Consider the following 24,628-nt stretch of genomic DNA (forward strand, 5'->3'; position numbering starts at 1 on the left):
ACTCCTCTAAAATTCCCCTGTGCCTAGGGACCGGGTTGGTTTACCTGGAAAGAGAAGATGCATTTCTGGAAGATGCACTTCCGGCTGGTGAACTGTAGAGAGCCTCGTCTCTTTCTGAGACACGTTTGCAACGGAGGTAGCCAAAAAATGGAAACCAGGAGCACGGAGTGATGGAGGTGAGAAATTCAAGTACTTCTCTCTGCGTCAGATTAGGGAAGGAGACACAGGATACTATTCATGTTTCAAAGACGTTTTGGGCTTTGTTCAAAGAGCAGAATTTGACTAAAACTCCATGCGTCCCAGCATGGTGACAGATGAAGACCCAGGCTTTGGGAAGTGGGACTCATCATGTCTACATCCACAGGATGCCGGGGTGCTTTGTCCTGGCAGGAGCAGTATAGATACGTCTCACCAGGTAACAAACTCTGATCAGCAACAAATTCCAACGCCTTTCGACTGTAAACCAAGTCTCAGTATACATGTCTAATTCAGCAAACAAAGGGCTCTTAACAATCTTGGGTTCTCGGTGCTTTAGAGGTTGGGCTACGGGGGCTGGAGTGACAACGTGGCTCCGCAGCGTGGCCGGGCAGGGGGAGAGATGAGCGGCTGCATCCTGGAGGGAAGCCTGGAGCACACGGGCGGGGGGTGTTGGCTCCGTGAGCAGCAGCTGTTGACAGAGAAGCACTCCTGGCTGGGCTGAAGGCAGACCTTAGGGCTGCAGTGCAATTGCCCACAGTGGGGCTTCATTAGGGCGAAGCTGAGGCACTTCCCCTGCAGGGGACAGAAGAGACAGAAGGTCACTAGGAACCTCTGGAATTGGGAGCAGAAGGTTGCGGTTTCCCTGGCCTCTGGGGCCCGCCGAGCTCCTTCCCTGTCTCAAGCCCACCCTTCTCCTGCTGCCCAGAGTTCCCTGATCCCCCTGCTGGGTCTGTCTTGGCCTGTTGGTCCCTATAGGTGCTCCACGTGGTGTGCAGACTTCAGGCTTCCGTGAGCCTGCCATTCACGCGTGAAGTGTTACCTTGAGTGCCTGTGAGTGACAAAGGCCACTGAACACTGCCTGCCCCTCCTGAGGCTGTCATTTTCATCACCTAGGTTTTAAAATCCTTAGTGACCCTTTAGAATGATCGTGGTTTTCCCTGGTAATGCAGCCACATTAGGAAAAGAGAACACCTAACCCCCCTTGAATTTGAAAGAATGTTCTTAACAAATCTTCGACACCTTGAGCCTGACCTTGTCCTCTTCCATACCCACAGGGATGTCTGATCTGATGAAACTTTCAGGAAATACACCCTGCTTTGGGACCCGCACCTCTTGGCAGAACCAGACCCAGAGATGGGAAGGGATTTCTCACTCTGACTTTCCCCAGCATGACAAGCCTGAGATAGTTTGGTAAATGTCACTTTCTATGTAAAATCACCTTAGACTTCAATAAGTTAATATTTTCTCTTTTACAGATAAACATTTTTACTTTTCCTGATTATAAAAGTAGTACCTGCCCATTATAGGGAACCTAAGCAACACAGGAAAATATTCACGAGGAAATACATGCTTCTTTTCCAACCACCCACAATAACCACTATGAAGGGGATCCTGAACTCTCGGCAGACAGCAACTTCTTTGATCATTTATCAGCAATTCCCCTTTTCTGATCTCCACCCCCAGCTGGCCGTTCTCCCTTCCAGACGCACGGCTCAGGCTTGCCCTCTCCTGCCACCTTCCTGCGGGTCCTGTGTCATCCAAGTTCACATCCCCTGCCTCCTACTCTGCAGGCCTCTTCAGCCTCTAGGTCCCCAGGCCCAGCCTCGGGGCCCACTCTGCCCAAACCCTGTCCTGAGCCACGAGTGTCTCCAGCTGCCCATCCGTGCTCTGCACCCACTGCCTGTCCAGGCCCTCAGCTCCCTTCCTAGGCCGACTCAAGTGTCTCCTCTCCCCTGGTCACCTGGCCCTTCCCTTCCTCCCCTCCCCCCCCAATCCAGGCCTCATGGAATCAACTTCCTCTGGCTTCCTCTTCCTCAACTCACACCTTCAGCTGTGCTTCCTCACTGTCTGGGAATCCAGCCCCAGTGCCCAGCCTGGCCCACCAGGCCACCCAACCGCCAGCTCCTGGCCCACTGCCAACACTGCCCGCACACACCCAAAGTGTCCCTGTGTCTCAGCTGCACCCTCTGTGCTCCTCTGCTCCAGGGTTGTCCTCCCTGCCTCTCCATTTCCCATATCCAGACTACCTATCCTCTGAGGCCGCCTCTGCCCTCCCGCAAGTCAGTCTGGGAGCGCCTGGGCCACACAGCCCCCAGGGCACTGGAGCTGGTTCCCTCTTCTCTCAAGCCCACCAGCAGGGTCTCCCTCACTGGCAGGACCTTCACCCTTCCTGCCCTAGGACTGCACCCCAAATTCCTTAACTACTCTTAACAGTTCATTTACTTAGGTGAATTTTAGGATCATTTTGATCAAATTCCTTAAAAATATTCATTGTAATTTTCACTAAAGCAGCATTAAGCCCATGAATTCTTTTGGGAAAAGCTGACATTGTGGTCTAGGTTTTTATATTTTCAAGTCTTCTTTTATAGCGAAGAGTAAAGTTTTGTGGTTTCTTTTTATTACAGGTCAGCACACGTTGTCACACCTGCGCGTGGGTAAGTTCTTTCATTGCTACTGTGAATAGACTGGGATCTTCTATTTTTATTTCTAAGCTCCTTTATTTCTGCTTATTTATCCAGACGGTGAACAGAACGTTCTAGACCTAGTGTCTACCATCTGCTGTAGGACCCCTTTGATTTCCTCAAAGCACGACTGCAGGGCACCTGTGCTGAGGCCTGGCTCCTCTCCCTCAGCTGCAGCCCGTCACTGGGAGCTGCAGGGGGACGTGTACGTGGGCTGAGGGAGAGTAGCAAGTGGCTCCAGGTGATGGTGGAGGCCCCTGGGTAGTGGCAGAGCCCCTGAGTCTGTTGTGTGATCATAAGCGGGTGAGGGAGGTGACTAGGGGCTGAGAAGGGTCTCCCTCCCCTCTGGTTTTCTATTAATGAAGAGATCTAAGCCAGTGACCAATTACTTCTTACATCAACTCAGCGACTCCACAGTGAAGGGATGTTTAAGAGATTGGCAAATGGTTGATTGAACCTTAATCTCCAGTGCTTTGGAGCTTTGGTTCCATTTCTGGCTTTCCTGCTTATTACAGAGGGAAGTGTGTGCGCACGTGTACATGTGAGCGTGTTTGTATGTGTGAATGTGTGTGAGAGAGTCTGTGTGTGTGTGAGGAGTAGGGGGTGAGGGTTGTCGAGCATGGAGGAGCAGGCTGCCATCACTGTCCCAAAGTTATGATCTGGGACTTTCACAAAGGTCACTGTCTTGAAGGACATCTGTCAACCTAGCACTTCCTGGAGGGCTCAAGTCCTGCCCCAGCTTTATCACACACGGCTTGGTGCTCCCTCTGTGGATGGGGTCAAAAGATAGGAACTCAGGAGCTCCTTGGCCATGAATGCATCATATGGCCTCTCTGCAGCTCTGATCGTTACCCAGGACAATTGTTTCCAATAAATATTTATGTGTTCATATTTAGAGGAGGTCTGCAAGCAACACAGTGTGAAAATAAGAAATTAACATTCATAATTGTTTGCACATCTAACACACTGCACAGAGGAAGGAATTACTTTCCAGTTGTTTCCCTATCACCGTGATAGCAGGTTACAGGAGCCGTAGCCTGGACTTGGAAGTGAGCCTCCCTGGGCTCTGTTCACAGCCCTGCTGTACCCCTCCAGAACTCTGTCACATTGAGCCCGTCATGAAACATCAGAACCTCGGTTTCTTCAGCTTCAAAATGCAGAGGAGTGATCATCTGGCAGGACAGAGAGGCAGCCAAGCACGGGGTGAGGTCTGGGCCCTGGACTGTTGGTACTGGCCTTACTGCTCCATGCTATGCGGCTGGGCAGGTGACTCAACTGCTCAGGGGTCAGCTTCCTCCCTCACAGAGTGCTGGGAGGATGAAAAGAGTGAGCCTGTGTAAAGTACTCAGTGTCTGGCGACCCCTACTCTGTATAAACGGCCGCTGTTGGGAGAATGAATGAGATCCTTGTGTAAAGGGCCTTGCATGGTGGTGGCACCCAGGTCACACTCTCTTGGAGACAGTTGTATCACTGTCAGCATCACATCAGTGAGACGTGGAAGGTTTCCCATTTTTACCCGATTTTTCTGACGGATCTAGGAGAACTGATTTCCATGAACTGAATGGGCTGCCCTGGAAAAGGCAGGGAAGGAAGAGAATCAGGACCCTGGATTGGGGGCAGGGTTTGGCCCAAGACTAAGAAACTAAACTGAGTCTTGCTGTGTCATTTTGTATATGTGTGTAGGGAGAGATGGTCTGGAAGGGACCCTTATTAGAAAACTTCCTCTGGATATGAGAAGGCAGTGGGGCAGAGAGACACAGTCATTTCACAGAAGGTTACAGTAAACAAGAATGACTGCTTCTGCTACAAAAACTCTGAGATTTTTGGTAAACTGAGCCTTTGAGAATTTTCTGCATGGTATTGTGCTGAAGTGCAGAAACATCTGGATTCACTGAAACGAGCAGCTGACTGAGGTTTTAGAAGGCAGTATCTCCTACAAGTTCAACCCCAGACTCCACAGTTCCACATTCTGAGCACGTTCACATCCACAGGCCTGACTGCAATTCCAGTCCAGGCTGGGGAGTTTGGAAACAACCTCCCTGTGGATCGGGAACTGGAAGGAGGAGAGAGAGGCTGTGCACCTGTGCTGCTGGGAACCTCCTCTCCTGCGGCTTCTGTTTTCCAGCACAGCCTGGTGAAGAGGGTCTGGGCAAGATTCTGTCTGAGCAGAACACGGGGTGGTCTGCATGGAGCAGATGAAAGACTTACGTCTGCACGTTCAGGGCTGGGGTTGGGGGCCGCCTGTGGTCTGCAGAGACTGTAGGTCCCAGCTGACACCCCGTCACTTAGACCAAGATTAACTTTAAGCCTGGGACCAGAGCACTGAGGCCTTCAAGAAAGGAATCAGGACTCACTCCTGCACCTACTGGAATCCTGGGGTATCCACAGAAATCCTACAGCACTAGGTCTCCAGGACTAAGGTTGGGAGGGACAAGGTCAAATGGGACGGGGGCAGAGGAGTGGGAGGGGTCACATCCACCAGGCTCAGTTACGGGCTCCCAGCCCCTCTCAGCATGAGCAGGGTTGATTGCAGGCAGCTCTGGCTGCTGCCACTTACTCTCTGGGTGGTCCTGGCAACTCCCCTGATGTGTCAGGCCTCAGCTTTGCCTCCAGTGAGCACACAGGTCACTGTGAGCCACAGACGGCTGGGTGGACTCGAGAGCTGGCATTGCAGGGGCCTGGCAGAGCCCTGGGCAGCTATAAGGCCCCCTAATCCATCACTCTGCCACTTCCCCAACCTGAGCTTCGAAGAGTGGCCCTGGGAATGGGACCATTTCAGAGAGGTGCTCAGCGCCCCTGCCCTTACCTCGCTGGGCAGGAAGGCCATACCTGGCATCTTCCCTTTGTCCACCCTCTTGTCTCTTGCCTCCCTCTGCTTCAGCCCTCTGTCTTGCTCTGTCCCTCCTGATCCCGAGTGAGCATCTCTGGGTGGGTGTCTCCACTGTTCAGGGCATAAGGCTGGGGTGGGGCTCTCATGACTATAAAGGGGCTGGTTCTGGGAGAGGCTCCAGGAGAATCAGGTGGAGAATGGGGCTTCTGTGCAATCAAGGCTGGGACTCAGAGCTCGATTCAGACCCAGAACTGGGAGCCCAGCTGCCAAAGGAGCCCCGACACCACTGTCACCACACAGTGTCTCTGCTGGGTGTGAGCATGCCTCAGGTGTGTCACCAGCAGTGTCCAGCGGCTTTCAGGCCTGTCTAGAGTTTCCAAACGCCCACCTGCCCGGCCACCAAGAGCCAGGGTTTGTCTGATTCAGTGAAGGTGGTGGGCGCAGCCCTCGCTGTAGGGCTGCCGGGCTACGCACGGGTCTGAGTTTGGAACGGCCACGCAGATGATTTTCAGGCAAACCACTGCCCTCCTTGGGCCCCGGGGCCTGAGCAGGGCAGCGCCCCGTAGTTTGGGGGTGACCATCATGAGACCATGAGTGCTGACCCAAAAGCAGGGCGGAGCAGTGAGAAAGGTGGGCCCAGACTCAGAACTCAAGTCTAGCTCTGCCCCTCCCAGCTGTTGTGACCTGGGACAAGTCACTCAGCCTCTCTGTGGGTCAGTACCCCCTTGGTAAAGCTGGGATAATAGTCGTATCTACCTGTACAGTTACTAGGAGGATTAAAGCAGTGAAAACATGTAAAGTTCTTGAGCAACTGACCCACAGAAAGGACGCAGTAAAATTATCTGTCATTATTATTATTAAATAACAAGGATGACAAGTGGAGAAACTGGGCTTCTCCCCACTGTCACAGGCACTGACACAAGGAGGGCATCTTTACTACCTGGTAAAACCAGTCAGTGTTGACCAGACAACATTGGGAAGGGGGGTGTCACCATGTCCTCCGCCACTCCTGCAGCTGAGTGAGCAGCCCAGGAGGGTCTCATGGATGGGGTGCAGCCAGCAGTCCCACAGGGTCAGGTAGGCAGTGGGGAGGGACGATGGATGGGAGTCCAATAGGGCTCTCCAGCCCTTTTCACTTAAGAATGGAATTGCTGGGCATTGCTCTGGAGAAGAAAGGTCCTGACGTCCTTGAGACGAGGACGCAGGGGAAATGCACGGGCACCATGTTGAGAATCGTCTGGAGGCTCATGAGCTCCAGGTCTCCACACATTGGGTGTTCCTCTCGGCAGATGCCCGGACAGGGCTCTCTGACCCACAGTCCCGGAGGCAACTGTCAAGGGCAAAAGCAAGACCCCAGCCCACAGGGAGCATCCCTGTGCCCTGCTTACCATGTCCCTGGGTGGATACCACATCAATGACATCTGGTTGCAGCGCTGGACAAAGTCACACAAGGTATCCAGTTTTCCCTGAAAAGCAGATGTGGTTGTGAGGAAGCTACAGGCATAGATGCTGCCTCTAGAGGGGTGGTGTCCCCTCTGACTTGAGATGGCCTGTCAGAGCTCTGTCCCCACCAATTCCCTGAGACAGCACTACAGCCACCCTTTGGGGCCACCCACCAACATCCAGAAACTTGGGCCCATCCCAAGGGGGATACCCTGGTGGTGATGGGAACATGAGCCCTCATACTTTTTGGCCTCCCCTGGGCCACTAGGGTCGGGAGGGCTTTGGCTTTTCTCTGGCACCAAGTGACTGTAGTCCAGTACCCATAGCTCATTTCCATGCCTTATGGGTCCAGACCTGTGCACGAACTGGCTACCCTCACCTCCTGCTCCCCAGCCTTGGGGTCATCACTCCTACCCAAGGGCCTTTCTCACCTCCATTCGTTTCATCCTGCCTCCTTGGCACCCACAAGGGACAATCACTGTGGGGCATGACATTTGACATGTCTCCTCTGGCTCCGAGGAAGAGAAAACACCGTCTGCATCCTTGTCTGGCAGCTCCTGGGTGCAGACAAATGACATCTGTTGCCTGGGCTCCTGTCAAGTACTGGCCTCTCAGCAAATGTTTGTTGGAGAATCAAGGACAAATGAGCAGCGCCCGGCACGTAAGAGAGTGGCCTCCATGTGAAAAACACACCAACTCCTTTCGGTTTACAAAGATGGCTCTTCTCCAAATATCAACAAACTCTATCCTGTCCCCTTGGTTCCTGGCAGCCACCCTTGCAGGAGAAGCTGGGAGTGAGGCTGTGCCATGTGACGGAGGCTGGCAGGGGTGTGGGCATTAGCAGGTGACAGGGCTGTATTCACCCGACTCTGGCAGATCCAGCCTCCCCAGGCCACACTGCAGCCAGTGTAGACGTCAGCCCGGGCAGTGACCCTGTTTCCCACCAGATCTCAGGCCCAGGTCCCCCTGCCTGGGGACACGGCACCCCTGCTCTAACTACTTCTTATGGGCCCTGGGTTGGGCCCCTACCCCGGGTCAGCCCCAGCCTCCTCACCTGACCCTTGGTCCCTGTGCTCACCTGGGCTGTGGTTCCTTCAAAGCTCAAGGCCCTGTAAGAGTCCCTCCACCCTCCTCAGCTCCCCAATCCCTAAAGGCCAACACTGCCAAGACCCTCACCCTGACATGAGACAAGGATAAAGACCAAGGAAATGGAGCCCAACATACATCAGAGGCTGGGGAGGGGGACCAGGTCCCTGAAACCTGAGGATCCTTTCTCAAAAACTCACCTGAGTCCTGGGAACGACCATCCTACTAACAGTCCTTTGGGAATTGACAAAAAGCCCATTTATATCAGGAGGGATCATAGCTGTGATAAAGGTCCTGGATCAGGCCATGCTAGGAGTTCAGGAATGATATTGTCTGGGTGACATTTTCTGAGCCCGCTTCTTCATCTGCATCCCTTCCTGCCCTCTGTCACTCTCTTCTTTCTGCCAGCTTTTCTGCCCAGGTAGGTGGGAGCTGGAGGGGCGGGGGAAGTCATATCCCCATACACAGCAGGGGGCCTCTCTGTTCAGGTGAGTGTGCACATCAGGCATGCTGACAACATCAGGACCAAACACACCTCTTACCCTTTCTGGTTTCTGCACTGGTGGTGGCTCCTTGATGGTCTAGAATGGAAATGGTCAAAACTGAAGTGGTCAAAGTTTAGTGCCCATAAAACTCATCTCTACTGAAGGGATGCCTTCTGCTACCAGGTCTTTGCAGCATGAATTGGCTTCCCTCAACTCTCACACCCTAGCCTGGGGGTCACAGCTCCCTCCCTAATGGCTTTCTTCACCTCCTTCCATCTTTTCCTTCTTACTTGGTACCCACAACAAGGGACGATCCCTGTGGGGCATGGTGATAATCACAGGTTAGAAAAGAAGGCATGTGGAGGGCTCCAGCTCAGCCACACAGACAGGAGGGGACCGTGCTGAGCAGCAGTAGGGGGACAGACCATGGCCTTTTGGGGTGTCAACCTTGGGGCCCACTGTCTGTGGGTCTGCAACCAACAGGCTCCACCTCCCTGAGCCTCAGGCTCCTCAGTCATCAAAGGGGAATCGGTACCTCCGTGGAGGGTCAAGGGGGAGACAGGCAGACTAAGGACCCTGGTCCCTGGTAGAGTTTTCAGCCGCAGCCCTGACATCATATGAAGACAAGAGAACACTCCCCACACCCCTCCTCCTCTCCCCTTCCCTCCCTCCCCCTGCAGCCCGCCCTGCCTCCCAGCCCTCAGGGATGACAGTCCACCTCCCTCTCCCCCACCCGGCTTTTTCTCCTCACTTCTTGCCCTTTGCAGAAATCTGACCTGCTGGCTTCTATGCTGCCTTGCTTGTCCTTTCTCAGCTCTGCTTGTTCCTCTTCTTCACCCACCTCTGGCCTGTGTCCTTGCAAACCCAGCCGGCCAGCGCCTCTGCCTTCCCTCCCACCCAGGGCCAGTCTCTGTCCTTTATCATTATCAGGGCACCTGCCACACCCTCTGAAGGTGACATTTACCCTCAATGCCCCCCAGCTACCAATACCAGACCAGACACGGTGAGCTCCTGTGGGCAAGGGTAGTGGCTGCTTCATTTCTGCCCCTCTGTGCCCAGCACGGGGCCCTGCACATCCTGGTGGCTTAGTGATGACTGATGAAGGAATGACGGAAGGCACCAGAGATGGACAGGGATCCATGCTGTTTTCAAAGGCGCAGCTGCCCCCAGGGTTAGCATCCTCCTGGCCAGCATCCTTCTCCCTTTGGGCCATCAGTGCCCTTGCAGACCCCTCTTCGTCCCCCAACAGCAGAGACTCCTGCGGTCTTGGTCTACGTGAGTCCTTCAGAAGCCTGGATGCTGTGGGGCAGCCCTGGTCTCAGGAGGCCTGGGGTCCCTTTTCCCCAGGGGCTGGGACAGTCCATAGGCCACCTCCCTGTGGAGCTGAAAGCACGAAGCAGGTGGCCCCTTAGAAGCCCAGGCTGTGTCTATGCCTGCGATGGGAGGACAGAGTCTGTGCCTTGTTTGCTTGTGTGTTGGCCCCGGAGCTGATGGGAACCCGCCCACAGGCAGGATCGTGGGGCAGGTATGGGCGTGGTCCCTTAGGGGTTGGCGAGGGCTGGACGCAAGCTGTGCGGGCAGGGGTCACTCACCTTCCTGCGGCACAGCCACCAGATGCACCAGAGCATCAGGAGGAACAGGAGCAGGGCTGGGATGAGGGCACAGAAGTAGAGAGGGTTGACATAGGGGGTGAACTGTGGGGGTGGTGATGAGGGAGGCTCCTCGGGAGGCTGCTGGGCAGCTGGTGGGGCATTCCTGTCATCTAGTCTCCCTTCCTACAGAAAAAACATAGAGCAGAGTCCTGGCATGGACCAGGCGCCTGCTACTTGGATCCCATACCAGCCCACCCTGTCCTCCCAGTCCCCCTTCTACTTGGTTGCCCCACCTGAGGACACAGATTCTAGGAGGTCGGGGCTGGTACCCAGAGACCCACTGTGGAGCCCTGGGCCACAGACCCCACCGCTGGCCCTGCTCAGAGGCTCTCCCCAGAGCCCTGTCAAGGAAGCCCAGTCCTCCATGCAGTGACAACCCAGCCCTCACTGCCTGCCTAGTATGACATACAGGGGTTTTATGAGGACCACAAAATGCTACGACACACAGATGGGTGAGGGAGGGGCTTCAGGGCCCCAGAGAGGTGTGGATGCAAGAGCAGAGGCAGGACACCCTGCTCACCTCCCCGTAGCCTCCCTCCCCTATTTCCCCGCTCTGCAACCTTGGGCCAAGCTGACTAAGCACGGTCACAGCTGCTCCCACCCTCCTGACCCCTATGCCGGGGACCCCGACTTGGAGGGCCCAGGTGTCCTAGAGGCTCTGGACCCTGTCTCCTAGCACACAGTGCCCCAGCCTCTCCCGCTCACCCCGGCTGGAATCCAGGATGGAGCCTTGAGCTCCCCACCACAAGGCCAGGGCCAGGGGAGATGGCAAGGTGGGTCCAGGGTGGGCAGAGCCTCAGAACTGTTTCTGGACTCTGCTTAGGGCTCTAATTGGTCTCTTCCATGTGCCTTCAGTGGCACCTGGTTCACAGAGAGAGCAAAGGTTTGCAAGACCTGGACAGTAAAGTGTCCCCCAGGTGCTCTTTTTAGTAGCACTCTCAAGGCACTACCCAAGCCTCATGGGGGTTCAGCTCCTGGAGGTAGGGCTAAGGGCTCCGAGCTACCTGTGAGATGCTGCTCAGGGGCCTGTCTGCACAGGCTACCTGCTGGGCCTGCCTGGGGTGTTGTTCCCTTCACTTGCCTCCCCAGGGTTCAGGGTGTCAGGACAGCCTTAGATGCTAGAGCCTTACCCTGGTACTCGCACAGTTCTTGCTGGTGATGCTAACATTGTTGTTGATGAAGCTGACGCCATTGTTCAGGCTAACTTCAACAAAGACCTCCCTAAAGCATAAAAGGGGCAGACAGTGACTACCAGGCCAGACAGGCATAGTTCTTACACTTGACTCAAATTGTAGCTTATAATAGCTCCTCACTGTAATGACTTTGAGCATCAGGCACTCAGGGCTACCAGAGAGCAGACAGCAGGGGTAAGGGGAGCTCATCCCAAAGTACTACGAGGTCAGCTTCTGCAGTGAAGGCTGACCAGGCAGTGAGGAGCCCTGCATGGGGTCAGATGTCCTCGTGGCCATGAGTGAAGTGACTAGGGATGGCGGTATGATGTCACCATCCCGACTCCTCTGTATGTACAGAGTATGTGAATTTAGCTCCAAAAGGCTGCCTGGAGCAAAGGTACCATCCCTGGGGCACACCATCTCCTGCATCCTACGCTCCTCAGCAGAGCCTGGGCCACAGCAGCTCGCTGAGCACCTCCGGGGACCACCAACCAGGGCAGGTGTGAAGGATGTCCTCAGTCCTCCTGGAGACAGACATGTGCTGCCCCAGTAGAGGTGGCTTCCTAAATTTTTTACACTTCATGGTGGCAAAAACTGCCCACTTGGCCCCTGAGCTGGGCACTTACTGATCTGGCTTCTCTATCTTTACTCCTGGGCATGTTATACTGGTATCTTTCACAGACTCGGCTTTTATATCTGAAACACAATCACATGAGAAGAATGTCAGTGGACTTGTCCACCCATCCGCCCCTCCCCTTCTGCCTGCCCTTGGAAGCAGAGCTACCACTTTGGCAGATGCAGCTTCTCTTCTCTGCCTTCTTCTGACACCTACTGTGCACCAGGCACTGTCAGGGCTCTGGCGTCTAGTGGGAACAAGGCAGGCAGAGGCCCTGCTCTCAAGGACCTGACATTTGTGGGACTGGAGAGGGAGACAGACAATAAAGTAACAAGCAATGAACAAAATAAGCGCCGGAGTGAAACCAGACGAGGGGAAAGGCAGGGAAAGGTCTGGGGAAGAGGGTCCGGGCTGTAGGCACCTGTTCTGAGGCCTGAGGCATAACTAGCTGAGCTTGTTGTGGGAAAGAGGTGAGTGAGGAGCGGGGGCGGGGCCTCGTGGGCCCTGAGAAGGGGTTTGGGCTTTATTCTAAGTGCAGTGAGCCTGTCGCGTGGCTGGCCAGGTTCGGGTAAGTTTGGACACAGAGGTAGCAGGGCCTGCAGGTGGACTGGATGTGGGATGAGCGCAAAGAGGAGTCAAGGACGATGTGCTGGTTAGTGAGCAGAGCGCCTGGGTGGGTGGTGGTGACATTTATGGACACAGGGAAGCCTGAGGGGAACAGAGCTTCTGTGTTCGTGCTTGTTCTGTAACTTTGTGGGAGCTGGGAGGTGGCACGCCAGAGGCTCAGACAGTCTGTAGCTAGTAGCTGTGGAACCTTCTCCTCTCCTGAGCCCTAACTCTTTACATCCTTGTAAAAAAAGATGTAAAGAAAGATGGGAAGGCCCAGCTGCTTTGACTGCTGGCTTTCCTACCAGCTTTCTCCCCACCCTGCTCAAACTTCCCCAGGTCCCAGACTTCCCCTCTGAAAGTTAGAATCAATGGTCCCAGAGGGCTGCAGCGGTTCCGACATCGGTGATTCGGGAGAAGAGTCCTTTCACTGGCCTTTTTCATGACACAGGCTTCCCAAGGCCCTAGGAGCTAGGTCACCACTTCCTGGGGTCTGGAACCACAGCTCTGCACCTGCTGCCCTGTGTGGACAGATGCTGGCCTGCACATTTTTGCTGTGTGGGATGAAAGCAGGTTCTCTCCTAGACTTGCACCCACAGGGCTGTGATCAGAGGTTAGGGATGAAGTTCTACAGGAGGGGCCATGCCCAGGGCCACGCCTCTAGGGACACATTCCAGAGTATCTCCCTAAAAGTGGAGATAGTTTTAAATGTTCTTCTTTTAAATTTATTCAAAAATAGGCTTGTCGTCTGTTCAGAAATATTCTCTAATTTTTAAAAGACTGGAGTCTAGGTGTCACTACCTGGACACTTAAACTTCAAAAGTACACAGACCATAATCAAACTAAAGATTTTCCTCTTACATTCCTGGTCTGTTAGTGTTTCTAGAGCCTCCTTTTAACTTAGGGGCATGTTTTTGGGAACTAATATGTCTCATGAAGAAGGCTCTGCGTGACGCTCAATAATTTCCTCAATTCCACTTCAGTTTTTCTTTTATCATTCAGGAAAACTGGGGTTTACCAGCTGTATTTGAGATGTTACCGGCACTTATCTGTGGATTTGGAATCAGGGGTAACGTTTTATTCTTTACTTTTTTGTACTTCCTGCTTTCTACTGTGTAGCATTGTTATAATTAACAATCTCTAATAATTTGTATTGTTTTTCTTTTTTGCCGCAGGTCAGGGCTATTCCCTACAGAATCGTTCATTTCCATGTGGAAATGTTTTTGGGTCTAACTCAACTGTCAGATTAGCTGTGAACTGTGTTAGTCCTTTGTTAGGACTGAAAATGAAAACTAATCGCCGAGTATGGTTAGGGGAAAGGATCTGCATCTGAAGGGTAGGATGGCTGGGATTAGTGTGAAAAAAATTCCAAAGGGGAGCAACTTACTTTCCATAGGCTGTTCACAATCCAGAACAGGGAGAGGGAGGTGACGGCAGGCACCCCACATACTAAGGGCCCAGAAAAGCATGGCTGACTGGAAAGCAGTTTCCAATATTAACGGATTAACTAAATATTTCACTTGCCACATTTAAAAAGCTTTGTCTTAAAATATGAAAACTTTACATACTAGCAACAGACAAAACATATAGAAACCTTGATTAAAATGTTTCTTCTTTATGCTTCTCTATATTTTCTAAACTGTTTTGCCATATGTTTTAATCAGAGGAAAATGTAATTAAAAAGAACCAAATCAATCCTCATCAGTGCATCAGGGCTCCTGGCGATAAACAGCCCTGTACGGCCACGTCTGGTCAGCCTTGACTACGTGCAGTGAGGTGGTCAGCAGAGGAGCCCAGGACTGTGGGATGGGCCCTCCTGTGTGAGATCCTGGTGCTGGTCCAACTCAGAGAGAAACACTGGTGATATCTAGAGTGGGAAAGCAATATAGCCATGGACCACAGGGGAACATCTGAACACATTTCCTGGAGGATAGGTTGAGTCCCACCTTCCTCAAGAACTGTCATCTCAGTGAGGTCAAAGGCCCAGACTGGGCAATCACATCACCTATGCCTACTTTCCAGCTCTTCCTGAACCAGCTTGCGACCTTGGGCAAGCTCTTGAATTGACTCTGACTCTGGTTTCAGATCTACACAAAGGAATAACAATAGGTTTCTTTTGAGAATTAACTGGGATAGTGCATGTAAGGCACTTAGCACATTAGCAGATGTAGTAGGTGCTCAATAAACATTAGCTCTCCACATAAATGTGTTACTGAGTTCTAATCACTCCTGAGAAATTACAGTCCAAGGGAAATCTAGCTCCCTGAGGCCATCTACACACTATGTGGTGTGAGAGTGTGGCAATGGCAGAGCCCTGTGCATTCTATGCACCTGTGGAAGAAGGAGAGATGGCCCAGAACTGTGATGGGGCAGAGGACTCGCTCTGGGTTTACCAGATGGCCCTGGAATAAGGAGCGTCACTGAACATAATATAATCATATTAAATCAATGCATCAGGGGAGGGTTGAGAAGGAAGAGGAAGTTCAACTGTCCCCAGGCGCTCTGTGGGGGAGATCAGGCCCACCTCAGCACTGAGGACACATCTGCTTCCCCAACTGTGTGCTTCCTCAGGCCTCTCACCCATCCTGGAGGGACACCTGGTGCCTGAGTATTTCCAAACAGTAGCTTTACATATGTGATAGGGCTTAGTTAGTGCACCTACCATACTGGCCCCATTTCACAGTACAGATAATAGAGGCTGAGAGCAGAACACTCATTAGGTCAAGATCACACATGTAATGTGGGCCAGAGCCAGGATTCCGGGGCCCAGGCCTGGCAGTTGGCATCCTCTCTCAATCCCAGGTGACCACACGGTCCTGGGAGAGCTCAGTGCACCTGGTCCAGACTCAGGGCCCTGGGGCCGCCTCCACTTCCCACCAGCAGACTCGTGAGATTCAAGTCCTTGTCTCTCAAGGGAAGTGAGGGCCGAGGAAAGTGTGGGGGGAGTGTAGCAGTGAGGATAGACCCAGCACCCCCAACCCAGCCTTGAAAGGTATACGCCCTGACCCGAGAAGCTCTTGATGTGCTGGGGATTGATCACTTCCTGGCCTGAGATGAAGGAAGCAGTGTCCAGGCTTCCCAGCCAGGTCCCTCCTTCCATTGTCCATGCTGCCTCTATACTCACAGTGTCCACAGTGAGTGGTCAGCAAGGGTTTCGACGGCCTAGCTGGCTCAGGGAACGCAGTGTGGTGTGGGAAGTGTGTCACTTGGCAGCACCAAGGGGGTTACTTACCAAACAACTGCTTGTCACTGAACTTAAATCTACAAATAACTTCATCCTTCTTCTTTGCATTATTAAATCCTTTTCCAGAAATCATCAATTCATTTTCATCTGCAAGGGCAACACCCAAAGGTCTGTATTAGGAGGGGCTGAGTGCTGTCTTCCCTCTGATCTTGCAGTTACGACAGGCCACTCCATAAATGAATTACCAGGGACTCTGATGAGGAAGCATATGTGTCTGAACCAGTATCTGTGTGCACACTGGGCCTCACCTGGTATCACAAAGGGTACGACTGAGATGGCTGGGCCTTGAGCACTCAGGGGCTTCTCACCACTGCCCGGGACCCATCCAACTCATTAAAGGCATCCAGTCTCATACCCTCCACAGGGGCAAACCCAGCCTTAGGTTTCTCACTCTGAAGCCAAGGTATTCCCTAAAAGGCGCAGGCAGTGCTCTCCACCAGGCCCTCTCTTACACAAATGACAGGAACCCAGACAACACAGGCTGAAGACAGTCCTGACCCTTGTCTGAGCTGAGCACACAAGCCTGGGTGTCTGTGGGGCTTTTTGACACTTGGTAGTCTGCTCCTCCTCCGTGTCTCTCTCTCTGCCTATGGCAGGCTGGAGACCCCAGGAGCAAGGCCAGGACCTGGGTGAGGCAAGAAGGAGGCGAGGACCCTGCACAGGAGAATCCCCCATGGAAGGTGAAGTCCTGTCTCAGCTGTGGTTCTGAAGTCGGCAATGAGTGCTCTGCCCCTCCCTCTTCCTGCCCCTTCATGTGCCTCACACAACCCCCCACGCCCACCACAGAGATTCACCAAGCACCTCCTTCTGTCAGGGTGGGAGACACTGATTTGCTAAGATGCAGTTCTGGGCCATAGCCCCTCTGCAGGCTGCTGGGTCCCCACTGGTGCTTCCTGACAACTGAAACAAATACTAGGGGATCCAGAGAAGGCAGCTAGAGTGCCTGACTTCTGGGGAGCTGGCCAGGATAAATGCAGGTCTTCCTGCTGCTAGCCTGAGGTCATTAGCCTCCAACTCTGTCTCTCGGTCAAGGTCGATTAAATACTTGAGGTCAGTTAACTCTGAGGGACATGCCTCAGAAATGCCAGCACAGCCTTGGACCTGGCAGTGCTGATTCGTCCTGCTTCAGATCTTCCTGTGGTCACCTCAGATCAAGGTGGAGTTTACACATTCTCTTTTGAAGTAAACAGATTCTTGGGCTGTGGGCTGAAGCTGGCCTGCTAACATGTTTTGATAGGCTTTTGGAAGCAGAAAGCCCCCACAGAGGACCTGGCAGTCCCAGCCTCATGGTGAAGGTTGGACCCAGCCTCCTCTTCCACGTAGCTGACAGGAGGGAGGGCGGCAGCTGAGGGCAGGGCCGTCTGATAGCCCAGCGCACAGCCCGTGCCACATCCTCAGGAGCAGCGCACGCTGCCCTCCGCCTGGACACCCTCCTTCCTCCTTGTGTCTCCTGCTGCCCTCAGCCCCGCTCGGGTGCTGCTTCACCTCTGCAGCAGAGCCCCCTGTGCCCCAGGCACTGCCGCTCCCTAAGGGGGGCTTCTGAACTCCGGCAAGTCTCCAAAGTGGAAGACAGGGTGATGGTTTCAATATTTCATCAAAAGAGACTTGCAGGTAAAGGATTTTTGCTTTGTCCAGAAAGCTGCTCCTTTTGCTTCCCAAACCCCTCCCCCTGCACCCCAATTCCTCCAACAGTATCAACCACAGGAAGAAAATGAAGTCACAGGAAGGTCTAAAATCGGCTTGCAGGGCTGCGTGTCCCACGTACAGTCCACTGCCCACCAGCTCTCAGGCAGCAGAAGGACGAACAGTCTGGGTAAGGGAGATGGATCCTTTCTGGAACAGAGAGCTTTCTCTCTGGAAGAAAAGTTGTACACCAGGCCAGCTGGGGGCTCCAGAGAGAGGAGCTGGGAAGGCAGGCGTCTCCCTGAGAAGGCTGGTGGAGCTGAGCATGAAAAGGGCATCTAGCCTGCCTGAGACTGACACAGGTGCACAGGTGGACGTGACCTGCCCTGGGGCGGGTCTGGGAGCACCACATGCTGCTTGGGACAGTCACTTTGAGAGAAACTGGACACTGACCAGCTGTGATCTGGGTGTCCCCTTAAGGCAGCAGGCCTACGTCTGGTCTTGACTCCAGGGAATTCCTTTCCCAGGCTTGCAGAGGTAAGCATCAGGATGGTCCTACAGTATGACTTCTAGTATCGACTTATTAGAAACAATCTGACTATTGATCAAGGGAGGCCCATGAAATAGATTGTTCCATCCATGCAATGGAATACTATGTAGACGGCTGGAAAATACTATGTACTGCATGATCCCATTAACGTAAAAATACCCTTGTAAAGTATACTTAGGTAGGTCTTTACATATAAAAGCTGAACTCTTTGTGGTTGTTATCTCTGGAGAGAGTAGGATGGGACAAGGGGGGACCTTATCACGGTGGGGGACAGCCTGGACCCAGGATGGTTGCAGGAGTCTCCCCATCTGCGCAGTGTGTCCTGCCTTCATCCCGCAGGTCCTCCTGCCCCGCACAGCCTGTCCACCCCCACCCCCTCCACCCCCCACGCCCCCAGAAGGTCTCTGGCCATGACGCAGAGCTGGATGCCAGACCTCAGAGGGAAGCCCTGCTCTGCACTGTGTCCTCCTATGGCCACACTGCTGGGCCCCACCTGCTGGGCTTCCTGCAGACACTCACTCTGGCCCAGTCACATACAGGAAAAGGAGTGACCAGGTGCCGCCTCCAGCCTGCCTCTGGGGTCCAAGCCCCGGGCCAACCCAGCAACACACAGGAGGGATGAATCCCCAAACCACGGTGCCGAGTGCCCCAGGCCAGGCCCCGCGCTCATCCCCTGTGAGTCCCTGAGGAGAGGTTCTAAAGCAGCAAACTAGCCTGAGGAGGAAGAAATCAGGGAGTAGCTGCCTCCAGGGGGTGGGGCAGGGATTGCCTGGGAAGGGAGCTGAGGGGACTTTCCGGGGGCAAATGTAATGTTCTGAGTCTTCATAGGGCTGGGGATTACACAGGTGTGTGCATTTGTCAGAACTCGTCAAATGATACACTTGCTTGTTGCATTTCAAAAAGAGAAATCTTAACAAAAATTGTTTCCCAGGTAAAGAAATGTGGTGCAGTAGCCTGATGACTGTAAGCTATTTTGAAATGCATCAAGATATAAGATGGGGGCTTCCCTGATGGTGCAGTGGTTAGGAATCCGCCTGCCAATGCAGGAGACAAGGGTTCGAGCCCTAGTCCGGGAAGATCCCACATGCCGTGGAGCAACTAAGCCCGTGCACCACAACACTAAGCCTGAGCTCTAGAGCCCGCGAGCCACAACTACTGAGCCCACGTGCCACAACTACTGAGCTTGTGAGCCTAAAGCCCGTGCTCCGCAACGAGAGAAGCCATGGCAATGAGAAGCCCGCGCACCGCAACGAGGAGTGGCCCCTGCTCGCCATAACTAGAGGAAGCCCGCAGCAATGGGGACCCAATGCAGCCAAAGAAAAAAAAAAAAAGAAATAAGATGAACTGATGAAAACAGAGAGTCAAGAAAGAGAGAGGAGTTAGATAAATAAATGGTAAAGGAAATATGGTCAGGTATTAACTGCAGATCCAGGTAGTGGAGAGAGGGGTATCCATTGTACGTTCATTTCCACTTTGCCATAGGTTTGAAATCTTCCGTAATAAAAAGCTGGAATAAAAACAATGAATTAGGGCTTCTCTGGTGGCGCAGTGGTTGAGAGTCTGCCTGCCGATGCAGGGGACACGGGTTCGTGCCCCGGTCCGGGAAGATCCCACATGCCACGGAGCGGCTGGGCCCGTGAGCCATGGCCGCTGAGCCTGCACGTCCAGAGCCTGTGCTCCGCAACGGGAGAGGCCACAACAGTGAGAGGCCCACATACCGCAAAAAACAAAACAAAAAAACAATGAATTGAATGATAAAAATAAAAAAACAAAGCTGTGGACACAGCCAAGCAGAAGTCATGGCTCATACTGGGTGACAAGTGCCTGACAAGAGGCAGGAATAGAGCAAGGGCTGTGAGAAGCCAGAGGGACCAGCTGACTAGGAAAGGCTTTGGGATTGAGATGCCCTGAGAATAAGGCCCAAAAGGATGGTGGGCTGGACCCTGTAAAGCTGAGGAAGGTTTTGCAGGGAGCCCAGTCCCCTCAGCCCCCAGCCTCTGCAGCAGGTGGGCTTAGAGCAGAGGTTGGACCTTGGAGGGTCTGGTTGTCTGGCTCAGGGGCCTCAGCTTCCATGGTCAGGCTGGGGTAGGGAAGTGGCCTTCTCTGCCCCTCAGGCCCTGTGCAGAGGATGGCTGGAGCACAGGCCTGGAGGCAGGGAGGCCAGCAGAGGCCTCTGCCTAGTCCTGGAGGGAGGCCGAGAGGCTGAAGAGGCCACGTGCCTCATGCTCCCCACTCCCGGCTTCCCCACACCTGGCCCACTGACTTATTCAGAACGACAGCCTGATGAACAGCTTCTTCTACTTTATTTGGGGGCCAGGTTCCTGCCTTGAGCTTTCCCTCCAAGTGACAGTCATGCTGTGTGGCAGCTTTTGACAAGATGACAGCAGCTGTAAAGGTCAGAGCAGCAGTGCTGGGCCATGCCTGCAGAAGTTGTGCGGTGGGCACCTGTCACCTCAGCTGGGCCACCACAGGGTGTGAATGACAATGGGCATCTTCCTCTACGGTTTGACAGGCCTGTGTATGTCCCAGGGACATAATCAGAGAATTGAAGCTGTCAGGCTACTGCACGGCTGGCACATGACACCAGAGAAGCCCTGGTTTCGTGTCTGGGGGCAGCAGAGCTCAGATATGAACATTGTTGTGTCTGACCCCATGGCCTACTGTGCTGTAGCCTTGCAGTTCAGAGCACCGCGGCCAGGCCCAGCTTCCTGGGTCTGCGTCCAGCTGCATCCAGCTGTGTGCTGTTACCAGTGGGAGCGTGTGCTTATCCACCCACCTCAGCTCCACAAATCCCAGTGATGTGGACTCACACGCCAGCACACACAGAGCTCACTGAGAGAGAGGGCTTCTTCCAGAAAAGCAACTGCACAGGATCCTCCCCACACCGATGCAGGGACCCTCCCAGAGGAGAGAAGGCAATCTTGTCAAGTTCCAGGTCTCAGGGAGAGGTCGAGCCCATTGAACCACTGGGTGTAGTGGTAGCTGTGAGTATTTGTTGGATGCCTTTGTCAGTCTGTGTTGCTAGTATGACGCTGACCGTGAACTACGTCCAATTCTTTTCTTCATCCACTGAAATAATCATATTTCTCTTCCCCATTTTTCTGATGAGGAAAATCACATTGATATTTCACATACTGAATCAGGCTTGCATTTCAGAGGTGAGCCCTAATTATTCTTGATGTATTGTGCTTTTTTTATATTGTTGGATTCTATTTGCTAGTGTTTTGTTGAGGGTTTTTAAAATAAGGTTTTTCTTATTTCTTAAACTTTGGGTTTTGAGTTTAAAAAATATGTACACTCATCATTTTGCAGTATCTTTGTGTCAAGTCATTTTGTGGCATACATCAAACTTAAACAGAGCTGTATGTCAGTTACACATCAGTAACACTGGAAGAAAGAAGTAATTACACAAATACACCCCCCCCAACGCTCGCATACACACCTCACATAAACATTCCCTTATATGCCCAATGTAGTCCTATGCCCACAATTTCCATACAATCATCCCACACACTCAGACACCACACTCACACACACCACACACACTATACGCACACCCCACACATAGTGAAACCATGTGCTCACAGCACACCCACAACGCACACTGGGCACATTCACAACTCACACAAACACACACGCCTGTGTTTAAAACAGCACTCCAGCTCTTACCTCCTGCACAGACACTGGAGGGCTCCACAGCTGTAATTTCAATACAGGACTTAGTTCCGAGCTAGAATAGGGAGATGAGGGGCAGGGGCTTGAACACGGGGGCTTGGCGAGAAGCTACCCCTTCCCACTTCTCACGTCCAGCCCTCACTCACTGGCTCAATGATGTATTTAAGAGCCTTGAATCCTTGGTCCACTGCAAAGACGTGATGCGGGCTGTCTGCAATTTCCAATAACTACAGCAGAGAGGAGGTGGTGGGCACACAGTCAGGGGTTGAGGACGCAGCAGGCCCCATCCCAGGAGACAGGCTCTTGCCTCCTGCCATGCTGGTTTCCAAGGCCACACGCCGGCATCTGCTAGCAGCCCACCCTTAGCGAGGGGAAAGCTCCTCCACCCGCACCTCTGGTGTGCAGCTTTACACAGCACTGGCTACCTATCTGCTGTGACTACCTGTTGTCCAGACACTTGGGGCGGGTAGAGCGCCAACCTCTTGGAGACCCCGGGACAGCTGCCTTTGAAAGATTTCCCCAACTGGGCTCAAGAGTGGCACCTGGTTACCTGTTCTGAATTACCTGGTCTTCCTCAAAGTCTTTTACACCCACACAGTATACTGTGGCTCCCATTTCCCGAGCCTTGTCAGCCTAAGAGGGAAAAGTGTTGAGTGCAATTCACAAAACAGGTGGAGCACGAAGCTGGTAAGAATGGTCTGGACTTACTTCTTCCTTAGTCATTTCAAATGGCGCTTCCTCCAGGGTTCCGTCGGTCAAGGAGATAATCAAAGAGGGAACCTTGCTTTCTGCAGAAGAAGCAGGGAGTGGCCTGGTCAGCAAGGCACCTGGAGTGACCTGCCTCAGGCTGCCAGGCCCACAGCTGCTCCCACACCTCCTCCTCCTGGGGAGAGGCCACCCTGACCCGAGTACCCAACACCCAGAGAGCCTAGAGGGAGAAGGGGCCTCAGCCCAGGACCCACTTGACAGACAAGGAGCCTGAGACCGGATCAGAGCCCTTCCTAGTGGACCTTCACTATGGGCAGGTGGCACGGCCTTTGCCCTGAAAGGCAACTGCAGCTACTTCACTGGACGAGGACAAGCCTCTCAGGTGAGCGCAGGGAGGAGCAGCCGACCGACTGCACAAGACACCCCCTGGGTCAGGGGGCAGTGGGCCCTGTCCTGGGCGGCGCCAGCAGGCACTCCTGCTGGCTCTGTGGGTCCTGCTATTCAGAACTCGAGGTCAAGGTGCTTGGGCAGCAGCCCCCGCCCAGCTCCCCGCCTTTCCCCAGCAGCCCATGCATCCTTCCTGACAAGGGCTGCGACCCTACAGTCTCGATGCAGGTGGTCTGGGCCAAGCACAGCCATTGCCACTGGCGGAGGCACGGTCACAGGGTGAGAGTCAACCCGAGGGAAGAGGCTCACGGGAAAAGGAGGCAGAGCCAGAGCTGTGGTGGACAAAGTGTGGGCAGCCAGGGGGACACCAAGGTCTCTGTTCCCTAAACTGAACCCCGTCTGCTCGCCATCCCTGGAAGTTCTCGTTTCTTTTTCATGCAGCCCAACTATAGGTCAAGCACTTGATACCTAGTAAGAACCAGGAATGAAATGCATGATGCCATGCGGTTCTCGGAAGCATCCCTGGGGGTGGTTTTAATCCTCACTGCGCAGAGGAGGCACCTGCAGCACAGAGAGGACAAGGGACTCGCTCCAAGGGTCAGTGCTAGGATTGGCCAAGGTGGGTCTGCACCAGCCCTCGCTGAGGCCCGCACCTGGCTCTGTCCCACCTGAGCACAGTGACATCAGCAGGCAGCTTACCTCCTGAGTTAGCTTGTTGAATCTGTTCATTTGCCTGCAACAAAATGAAGGAAATTGGTGGAGGGCAGTGAGATGACCCAATAATACTCTAAGAACTTGGTAAAGCAGAATAAATTCTCAGAGCTGTAGGATCTGTACCTTTTTAAATCCTTCCTGCATGTGTGTGGCTCCACTAGGTACTATATTCTGAAGTCTGCTAAGACCATCACGAATTTCATTTCTGAAAAAAATCAGTAAAGGGAGTTGAGGAGGAACGAGGGTTGACTGTTACAAACAGACCACTTGTCCTGGTGCCATTCTGCCCTGTGGAGACCTGCCTAGACCAGAGAGGACACAAGTGGCCCTGTGGTGACCTCTCTGCCTGTGTTTTTGACACTGACAGGCCTTGGTCAACGCTTCTCTGTCCCCCATTCAGCGGGTGTGGAGGATGCTGCTTTGCTGGTCCCATGGGTAGGGCCTGGCTTTCAATGTGCTCATCCCTGTCTCAGGCTTGCAGACCTCGGCGGACTCAGCAAGGGCGCTGCCTTGACCGTCCGTGGTGAGGCGGGAGCACCCATGGCTGTGCACCTGTGAATCCAGCACCCCCAATGTGACTGGCGGTACTGCTGGCACCTAAGGGGTCCCTGGTGAGGGCACATCACCTTCCAACAGGCAAGGCTGAGTTTGGAAAGGTCACTCTGCTTATACCCCTGCCCTGTCCCCTCCTCCCCTGCCACAGACTCGTGAGCTGGACTTGGTCCCTCCAAGCCACTTCCCCCTCTGGATCGGTACTAAAGGAAGCAGTCAGGATGCTCCGTTAGAGTCTAGGGCTCCTGGGCTTCATGTGCTCCTGAAGAAAGAGACCATAAGCTGGGAAAGAGGCCTGAGGCCCGTCCATGTGGGAGGAAGAGAAGTGGCCCCAGGCTGCCATGGGGATGGGCTGTCGGCCTCTGTTAAAGCAGATAGCAGGGGATGGGACTGGGACACACCAGGGGTGGGGCTTAGGTTCAGGCTTATCCAGTGTGATGGGCTGAGCTGTCACAGCAAGTCTAAGGAGAACATGGTCCCTGAAGGCTGGCTCTTGCCTTGCGCCGAAGGGATTCTGCCGCGAGGTGCGATCTGAGAGCCCCAGGTCCTGCCCTGCCTGACCCAGCCCAGGAGCTGAGGAGGCTGTGACCCAGGGCCAGTGGAGGCCAAAACAGGCCCTGCTCAC

The 24,628-nt window shown here is 53.6% G+C and overlaps 1 protein-coding gene across 1 annotated transcript in view; it reads right to left on the reverse strand.

Annotated features, from left to right (window-relative positions):
* Positions 1-211: 211 nt before the first annotated feature.
* The window catches only part of ANTXRL (ANTXR like), a 44,874-nt gene continuing 20,457 nt past the window's right edge, over positions 212-24,628 (reverse strand). Inside the window, exons 4-18 of the mRNA XM_089897798.1 lie at positions 23,575-23,656; positions 23,437-23,470; positions 22,351-22,430; positions 22,207-22,275; positions 21,789-21,869; positions 21,637-21,697; positions 15,783-15,881; positions 11,955-12,024; positions 11,287-11,377; positions 10,746-10,761; positions 10,097-10,266; positions 8,555-8,600; positions 7,365-7,441; positions 6,879-6,956; positions 212-771 (exon numbers count right to left, since the gene is read on the reverse strand). Of these exons, the coding sequence (XP_089753924.1) occupies positions 544-771; positions 6,879-6,956; positions 7,365-7,441; positions 8,555-8,600; positions 10,097-10,266; positions 10,746-10,761; positions 11,287-11,377; positions 11,955-12,024; positions 15,783-15,881; positions 21,637-21,697; positions 21,789-21,869; positions 22,207-22,275; positions 22,351-22,430; positions 23,437-23,470; positions 23,575-23,656 (1,282 nt within the window). The 3' untranslated portion in view covers positions 212-543. The remainder of the gene's footprint in view (positions 772-6,878; positions 6,957-7,364; positions 7,442-8,554; positions 8,601-10,096; positions 10,267-10,745; positions 10,762-11,286; positions 11,378-11,954; positions 12,025-15,782; positions 15,882-21,636; positions 21,698-21,788; positions 21,870-22,206; positions 22,276-22,350; positions 22,431-23,436; positions 23,471-23,574; positions 23,657-24,628) is intronic.

Source organism: Delphinapterus leucas, chromosome 16 (assembly GCF_059928025.1).
Source record: "Delphinapterus leucas isolate spDelLeu-1000000601 "Yukka" chromosome 16, BTC_Dleu_Yukka2, whole genome shotgun sequence".
Taxonomy (NCBI): Eukaryota; Metazoa; Chordata; class Mammalia; order Artiodactyla; family Monodontidae; genus Delphinapterus; species Delphinapterus leucas.